Source organism: Schistocerca serialis, chromosome 5 (genome assembly GCF_023864345.2).
Source record: "Schistocerca serialis cubense isolate TAMUIC-IGC-003099 chromosome 5, iqSchSeri2.2, whole genome shotgun sequence".
NCBI lineage: Eukaryota > Metazoa > Arthropoda > Insecta > Orthoptera > Acrididae > Schistocerca > Schistocerca serialis.
The window spans coordinates 541364547-541373984 of NC_064642.1; the positions used below are offsets into that span (position 1 = coordinate 541364547).

At 35.9% G+C, this 9438-nt stretch overlaps 1 protein-coding gene across 1 annotated transcript; it reads left to right on the forward strand.

Moving 5' to 3' along the window:
• The first annotated feature begins 213 nt into the window (after positions 1-213).
• On the forward strand, positions 214-3308 carry LOC126482068 (uncharacterized). Its single transcript, XM_050106044.1, has 8 exons — positions 214-273; positions 364-485; positions 531-700; positions 784-1126; positions 1216-2573; positions 2649-2812; positions 2930-3101; positions 3229-3308. The coding sequence occupies exons 1-8, from the start codon at positions 214-216 to the stop codon at positions 3306-3308; spliced, it is 2469 nt and encodes an 822-aa protein (XP_049962001.1).
• The last annotated feature ends 6130 nt before the right edge of the window (positions 3309-9438 follow it).

Sequence of the window (9438 nt, forward strand, 5' to 3'; positions counted from 1 at the left end):
AGGCACTTTCTTCAGTTTAGTCACTAGGTCTTTTTTTTGTGCCCCCCAAGTATTTTTTCTTTTTTCAGCGAAATGTTTGTGTGAATATGAAACACTTTTAACCATATTCTGACGAGTACAAAAGCTTTTCACCCAAAATTTCGAAAGTTTAAATATTATTTTGTTTTTACCCCTCCCTACCCAAGGTAAAATGTGTACTTATTGGTGGTTTTTATGAAATTGTGGTCTGGTCTACCATGTGTCTACATACCTGCTGCACTTCTTATATCAAATGTATGTTACTGTAGGGAGGAAAATTCTGAAATAATTTAAATGAAACCAAGTACAGAAGTGATAGTAATACATGCTCTTCTCTCTTAACAGGAAATTCTCCCGCAGTGGAAAACACGTGTGTTGGAGCTGCACAGAAATGATTGTAATGTGCAAGAAATTAAATCTTTAAACATCCTTGTTGATGTTAAAACAAGCGAGGAGTTTGGACAGTGGTTGGCACAGTTTTAAAACAAAACAAAAACAACTTATACAATAAGGTGCACTGAACCTGCATCAGGAAAGTATGTTGCTTTCAAACAAAGGCTGGTCTGTCACCACAATACTCGCAGTATAAAAGTTCATGGTTCAGTGCAAAGGGCAACAAAAAACACTAACTGTCCATCAAAAATGACAGTGACAATTCACGCTGTGCATGATAGATACAGAGGTAAGTCTGTAGAGAAAGTAATGCTCTACAAGGAAATGTCGTGTGAGGTTAATTTGGTGTTGGGTCATAACCACAGTGTTGAGATGCTGCTGCTTTAAGATTTAGGCAACCATCAAGTGATGTCAAAGAAAAATTAATATCCCTGTTTGAAAGAGGTCATTCACCAGCCACTGCTCTTGAGTCAATAAAGGTTGAAATTCAGCTGAATTGTTCAGATTACCCTTTAGTCCTTGCAGACAGAAGCAGGTGTCCTGATTACAACTTTTGCCACTATTTGTTCAACAAAGTTTTTAAGAAAAAGTATGGGCCAACAGACTTCAACAAAGAAGGAAAGCAGCTGTTACAACAGAGGTTAGAGGAATACAACAGCGAAGTTGGAGCTGTGTGTGCCAAGATGATTCAGAAAGATGATGATTATATAGTATGGTAAGAGTATATTTACAAATTTGTAGTCTGATGAAAACTTTATGCATATACATTTAGCTACTATTAATATTTGTATAATTGTTTTTCAGCATTTGCTCACCACTGATGCAAAAAGTCCATACTCATGTAAAAGCTGCTTCCAAACTTGTATTTATGGATTCCACTGGTTCTCTGGATCATGATAGCAGCAGAGTGTTCGTTTTACTTACTCACAGTGAGTGTGGAGGTTTACCACTAGGAGTTCTGATTATGTCTTCAGAAAGCTGCGGAGTTATAGAAATGGGACTAGAGTTGCTGAAAGAGATAGTGGGGGAAAATATTTTTGGGGGAAACATCAATGGCCCAAGTGTGTTTCTGACTGACGACAGCCAGTCAGAACAAAATGCAATTAGAAGGTGCTTCCCAAACACAAAAACTTTGTTGTGTATATTCCATATCCTGCAGGCAGTGTGGCGCTGGCTTCTCAAAGCAAAAAATGCTATACCACAACAAAAACAGTGTGAGTTCTTCCAGAAATTCAAAAAAATAATGTTTGCGCAAACAAAAAATGAAGCAGTGGTAAACTATAATGTAACAAGAGGGAACATCGGTGAAAATCATCAAAATTTATTGAAATACTTGGAAGGGTATTGGGATAGGAGAGAACTGTGGACCCTTTCACATCGGCGAGGTATGCTTATAGAAGGGCACAACACAAATAATATAAGTGAGGCCTTCATGAGAATTTTAAAGGACAGGATTTTTGAGAGGGTGCGTGCCTTCAATGTGGTTCAGATGGTGGACTTTTTTCTCACAAAGGTGAATTTGTATTTTCAGAGGAGACTTCTTGATGCTGCTAATGGAGCAAGTCCTAAGTCTTTCTGTAGGCCTATAAAGGCTCCTTCACAGGAGATTCTAGCAAAAATCAGACAAGTCAATGAGGATGTTCTGCTCGTTCCCAGTGAAGAAAGGGAGAATCATTATTACATTGTTAATATGGCTGTTCTTGTTTGCACTTGTTGCCAAGGCAATACAGGGAAGATCTGCAAACATATAGACTGGGGCAGTACTGTTTTACCATCAGGAAACTACAGGGAGGTGACTGATAGTGACAGTATACGCAGACTGTATTATTTTATTGCTTCAAATGAGGAGCCTCCTGAAGGGTGGCTAGAGCCTCTGTATTGCTCTCAGAATGCAGGGGCTTCAAGTTCTTCGGAACGTTTGGAGCAAATGGACACAGGTTTGCTCTGTGAAAGCCAAGAAGAGATGCCAGAGACACTTCACATGGAGACAGTTCCAGACAATAGAAATAATAATTTAATCGACGAGATAAAAGCTCGTCTCATAGATTTTTCAAATAAATCCCTTGAGGAAATGAGGAAAGGCCTTGAAGTCATGTGCGAAAAATTGAGAAAGCTTAAAACGCCATCTGTATGTGCATCTTATTTGGCAAATTTTGGTGAAGGTAAGTAAAACATACTTTTATATAAATGTTATGGCAAGTAATTCAATATTGTATGAATTCTAATTTTTGTTACAGGAAAATCTAGAAAAAATCGTGGTAACTATATTCCCGTTCAGCCCACTGCAATAAGCAGAAGAAAAAACAAGTTGGCAGGTCGCAGATGTCATCCGGGGGGAAGACTAAGACCACACTCTAAGCAAAGCAATGAATTTGTAAAGACAGTAGAAATTTCTGAAATGGTAAGTATTACATTTCTAAAGTCATGTATGGCATTTTGAAATTTATCTAGCAACTTTCCTTTCCCCAAAGGGCATATTAAGGAATAAAGTAATTATTATTTATTTAACATTTTTAAGTTTGAGGGAGCACTGCTGGACATACAGTGCTATTGGCTAACTTGCATAAATTTAATACTGTGTGCTAATGGTGGTGTAAAAACCGAAACAATCCACAAAAGAAATAAGAAATTGCAACTGAAAACTGCCTCCAGACTGACCTCACATCCAGTATTGATAAAGGCTATGACATGCAAGTTCCTGGCACCATTTTTAAAATAATTCTTATTTTATCTGAAGGTAGCTCTGTTAGTATAATTAAAGAAAAAGAAAATACTTAATTATGATTTGATGTGACTGTCACGTGGAATAATTTGTAGACATTGCTATTGAAAAAACTGAAGTCACTCCACACCTTGAACTTGGTGTGGATACTTCCATTACACAGCAAGCCAGCTGAATGATACACTGCAAATCAGTCATAAAGTGTTTACACATTCTGTTTCATTCGAAAAAAAAATTGATGTGTGTACATGATGTTCCCTTCTGTGCAAGCAGCATTGCATATTTCCATTGGCTTGTGACTTTCTCATGCAAATGTGAATGTTCAAACATAGTTCACAACACGTCTTCTTCCAAAGCAGTGGCATTAGTACATTATGGAATAATTGCTGATGGGTAAAAGTGCTCATATCTTGTGTTAACACAACTTCCTGATTGGCAGTTGCCTCAAGTTCCCCATTAGCTTAAAATCTCAGTCCTGACTATAACACCATCTAGGCAGAAAAACTACATCTGGTATTATCACCCATATTAATATACTCACGTTCAAACTGTTTGCTAATCTTGTTTAGATGTTAGGTTATTAACATCATGGCATTTTGTTTCTTTGGTCCAGTATGTCTTGCATGTACAGTAAAATTCTCATTACATGACATCTAAATTGCAACAATTAACTAGGCCTATATTTTTTATTATTAGTTATCTAAGTGTTTTTTTAAGGTGTGGCATATACATATTATGACTTTAAGTAGCTAATTACAATATAAAGATGTAAATACACACAAATGTGGAGCCACTTTGAGTTTCATTCCGTCATTGAATATTTCGATACAGAAATGGATAAGAAAAGCCATGTTACACAAACATTTTTCCCCAACATTAACCCAGTATTAGTGCAACAAACTTAGTAATCCATAATTTAGAAATAAAGGTTTTCAGTAATGTTAATGTGGATTTTAATTTCTTTTCAGGCTACCTTTCCATCACCAGCTACGCAATCATCCCAGTCAGCTTCAGACTTTTGAAGGTGCGCGACTGTTTACTGCAGCATAGTGTGTAGGATTTTCTTAATCTGAGATCCAACGTAATGGAACTATTAAGGGAATGATTGTAGTAATTAAGTTTTCTCTTAAAGCTCAGGCCTAGCCTGACTGCTGAAATATATAAGTTTTTTTGTTGTAGCTCTGGTCTGACCCGATTATTCCCGGCGGGGTCAGGGATTTTCTCTGCCTCGTGATGACTGGGTGTTGTGTGATGTCCTTAGGTTAGTTAGGTTTAATTAGTTCTAAATTCTAGGGGATTGATGACCATAGATGTTAAGTCCCATAGTGCTCAGAGCCATTTTCTAACCCGATTATTGAAATAAGTTTTTTCTTAAAGCTCAGACCAAACTTACTATTGAAATATAGAAGTTCTTCTTTAAATTGGGATATCCCAACAATGTGGATACTTATTGTGTATGTTGCACAAGTTTCTGGGAAATGTGAATTATCTTTTCTTAAAATGTAAACTACATTTTATATTCTGCATATTACTTTTTTTTATTTACATCTGTTCCTTCAGGTTACATGTAGCTTATTTAATTTGTCATATTATGTCTGCTTTCTGAAGTACTTCTGTCAGCTGATAATGAAAAAAGTTTCCTGCATTTTAATATATATTGGCAATAATAAACTAATATTGGCAGGAACGAACTGTTATTTTTATTAATTGGTATTAAAACTTTATTTTAGAAGATTAAGTGAAGATATTTTGCAATGTTAATATAAGCATCACATTTAAATAGGAATTATGAACAGACTGCCCCCATTTACACCAAGGTTGGCATAAAGGAATTGCTTATGATGATAGCTTCCTCTGGCATGTAGAGTCTAAACAAAAATTTTCCATCTCAAATTAACTAAAAGGGAAGTAAATTATTTTTTTGCTGGGAGAACACACTTTCAGGCAACCATCCTAAACTAAACAAAAAATGCATTAATGTTGTAAAAAACTTAATTTTTTCATTAAATACCAAGCCAACTAGTCAGACTGCATGTCTTCATATCACAGTTTGTGACTTTAACATTCTGAAAATGAAAGGACAATGAATCTCTTTAAACTTTTATTTGAATAGCAGATAGAAAGCTGAACTAGGTAAGTGTACTCGCCATGAATGTTTATGTCCAGCTTTTGGTGACGCAATGTTCTGCTTCTGGTAAGTAAAGACAAAGGGGAAAAGCAAAGGAGTGTGGAAAAATTGTGAAATATGTGAGAAAGTAATAAGACAGAATCAGGGTCCAAAGAGACCTATGCTTGTGTGGTAAACAACCTGCAGATGAGAGTTGGCATGAGTAGGTGGATGAAAGCTAGATTCTTGTAATTTAACTGTGTGTTTCAAATCACTGCCTAGTCTACAGAGAGCTATTAACTGGACAGGAGAGAGTAATGATTTGTTTAATTTTGTATATGTATTAATGTCCAACTCCATGCATCGATGACAAAGAATAAGAATATAAATATAGCACTGGCACACATTTACTACATTCAAGAAACCAATTTAAGAAAGGTATTGACTATAATGATTACAATTTGTACACAACTGCCACAAAACAACACTGACAGTAAAACACAATTTGGGGTTATTCATATTACAGCATTTTTAAAAAATGATACTGTATTGCTATACAGACTGTTGTGTTATTTAAACTAATTGGGATTTCATGTAATGTACTGTAGTGTTTCTGTCCTAACCCATACCAAGCTCACTTAGACCTAGATGTCTGGTGCTCTTAAAACCCCACTCAGTGCTGCCTTCAAATTGCCAGCAAGGTTATACATACATCTCTCACTGCCATTTGACTAGTGGAGTTATGTTCAACTTTAGTGATATTACCATCAACAAAAATGCAAAATTAAAAATGTTGAGAATGCAATCATATGTCCAAATTAATTTGTGATGTGTTGCACATCACTACAATCTATAATGCAAAGTAATCCCTGGAACATATTACTAATGAACTGACAGGCTATTTAGTTCACAAGATAGTCCTTTAGGACTTCAGCATAGTAAAATTGTGTTTTAATTGCTCTTTTCATAAAGAATGCCTATTAAGGACTAAAAACTGAACCATGTAATGCCTAAGTAACTTTGATTTTCTAATTTTGCAATTACACACACACACACACACACACACACACACACACACACACACACACAGAGAGAGAGAGAGAGAGAGAGAGAGAGAGAGAGAGAGAGAGAGAGAGACAAGCACACCACACATTTACGGATTGCATGCTGTTTGTGTGATCCATATCTGAGGAGGTGGTCATGCTTATCCACCACTGCCAGATATCAGCTTTCAGGTAAGTGATGCACTGTATTTCCTTTATGTATATACATATACAATCTTCAGTCATTATCTTGTGACATTAAGGTGCACAGGAAACAACAGTATGTATCAGGAAAGAAACTGGAATGAGTTACAACAGGACAGGTATACCAGCTTGCCCAGGAAAATGCATTAAACATAACTAATATTATACCAGCTTCACTTTTAAGACTTATGCCTTACAACATTAAGTCTCAGTCAATGTCTTCCTAATGAAACTCCTCCATCACACTTGTCACACAGGGTGCTTCAAGTTGTTGAGATATCTCACTTCAAAAAAACTTAATAAAACATTTATCATAACCTAAATAGGTGTGTCTCACTAAGGGGACCATATTATACAAAGTCTTTTTCTTCATGAATGTTTCCCACAAACTATCATGCATGGAGGATAAATTCCATTCACTAACGATGGTACTAAGTAATCCCAAATAAAAATCCAAGCCAGCTGACAGAGAAATCAAATAAATGTCTCAAAGATGGTTAAAATTCATCACATAAAGACAAAGTGGCCCTAAACATAAAGAAAACTAACTGTATGAACTTCCATTCAAATAAAAACCATAGTGAGGTTTGACTAATAGTTAACAAAGATCGATTAAAACATGTGAGAGTAAATTTGTGGGCATTAATGTGTTGCCAGCTGGAACAAGGAGAACATGTGAACATTTTAGCAGAGCACATGTTACACTACTCTGAGAATTCTCGAAGTGATCTACTTTGTAAATAAACATTCAAACATCAGTTATGTGATAATATTTTAGGATACCAGTGCTTCGAATGTGTAGATTGTCTTCAAGGCATACACAAACAGAAAAAAGCACTATTGCCCACAGAAAAATCTTTAACTGTATGGAGTAATACTAGACAAATTTTTCCAGATAGATGTAATTTTTAAATCTGAGACAATATGTGGAACAAGCAACTGAAAGTATATTTCCACATTTTCTGTTGTTCTTAAAATTATATGTAGTATAATACAGTTGAAACAAATATTAGGGCCCATTTTTAGATTCAAAGTTGAGGTAAAAATACAGTGGAAGACAAAAAAATACAGTGGAAGACAAAAGATGGACAGATGTAAAACATCCATATCATTTAACAGCAATGGGGGTATAAAAAAAGCTGACACCCAACACCTTAATCTGTACTGCACACTCAGTCTGGCATATTTAATTTTAAATCTGAAAGTTGTTACCATTTGAAAAGTCTTAGCCTATTTTGTTTCGCTAAGATCCAAGGTAACTGGTGTTATCATAACACGTTTCTTTACACTTAAACTAATTTAGTAAAATTCTTTAATTTGTATAAAAATAACACAAGTAAGACTTTTGGGCCCATATGAATGTAGTGCTCATGTAATAGTTCAGGCTAAGCTCATAATACTACATTCATGTTGTTGTTGTTGTTATCCTGGATAAAAACAAGTAGAATATAATACAATACATTTATCCCAATTTTGCTAAAAAATGATTCCATGGCGGCAGCCTTAAGTTTCTGTAGATAAAGAAAGTCAAACCAATCTAATTAGTGTATTGCTCTTTCATGACCTTTTTACAGTATTAAATGTTACTATTTAACTGACTCTTTAATTGTTTCTAGGACTGTACATCATTTTCATGCACGTAGGATGAAACATGGACACATTAACAAATGTATTAATCTTCCAGTTTGTTAATATATCTGTTTGCCCCAATAGAAGTTGAATGTAGCACAGTCAGCCATGATACATTAGGTAAATTGCCAGTACCAGAACTCAAAGGCTTTTAAGGCACAGTAAAATATGCTTACTATAGGCGTGTTGTGATGGAATCATTATAAAGAAGCATAGAATGTACTTACCTTCAATAGATTTTTTTTAGTCGAATCAGAAAATAACATGTGCTCATGTAATAGTTCAGGGTAAGCTCATAATACTACATTCATGTTGTTGTTGTTGTTGTGGTCTTCAGTCCTGAGACTGGTTTGATGCAGCTCTCCATGCTACTCTATCCTGTGCAAGCTTTTTCATCTCCCAGTACCTACTTCAACCTACATCCTTCTGAATCTGCTTAGTGTATTCATCTCTTGGTCTCCCTCTACGATTTTTACCCTCCACGCTGCCCTCCAATACTAAATTGGTGATCCCTTGATGCCTCAGAACATGTCCTACCAACCGATCCCTTCTTCTGGTCAAGTTGCGCCACAAACTTCTCTTCTCCCCAATCCTATTCAATACTTCCTCATTAGTTATGTGATCTACCCATCTAATCTTCAGCATTCTTCTGTAGCACCACATTTCGAAAGCTTCTATTCTCTTCTTGTCCAAACTATTTATCGTCCATGTTTCACTTCCATACATGGCTACACTCCATACAAATACTTTCAGAAATGACTTCCTGACACTTAAATCAATACTGGATGTTAACAAATTTCTCTTCTTCAGAAACGCTTTCCTTGCCATTGCCAGCCTACATTTTATATCCGATGGTGAGGGAATTAGATTAGGAAATGAGGCACTTAAAGAGGTAAAGGAGTTTTGCTATTTGGGGAGCAAAATAACTGATGATGGTCGAAGTAGAGAGGATATAAAATGTAGGCTGGCAATGGCAAGGAAAGCGTTTCTGAAGAAGAGAAATTTGTTAACATCCAGTATTGATTTAAGTGTCAGGAAGTCATTTCTGAAAGTATTTGTATGGAGTGTAGCCATGTATGGAAGTGAAACATGGATGATAAATAGTTTGGACAAGAAGAGAATAGAAGCTTTCGAAATGTGGTGCTACAGAAGAATGCTGAAGATTAGATGGATAGATCACATAACTAATGAGGAAGTATTGAATAGGATTGGGGAGAAGAGAAGTTTGTGGCGCAACTTGACCAGAAGAAGGGATCGGTTGGTAGGACATGTTCTGAGGCATCAAGGGATCACCAATTTAGTATTGGAGGGCAGCGTGGAGG

Bases quoted from the DNA above. Each gene is read 5' to 3' on its own strand.
- LOC126482068 (XM_050106044.1), top strand. From the start codon at position 214: ATGAAATTGTGGTCTGGTCTACCATGTGTCTACATACCTGCTGCACTT. The intron at 1,127-1,215 runs GTAAGAGTATAT...ATTGTTTTTCAG, and splicing joins GATGATGATTATATAGTATG to CATTTGCTCACCACTGATGC. The intron at 3,102-3,228 runs GCAAGTTCCTGG...AATAATTTGTAG, and splicing joins ATTGATAAAGGCTATGACAT to ACATTGCTATTGAAAAAACT.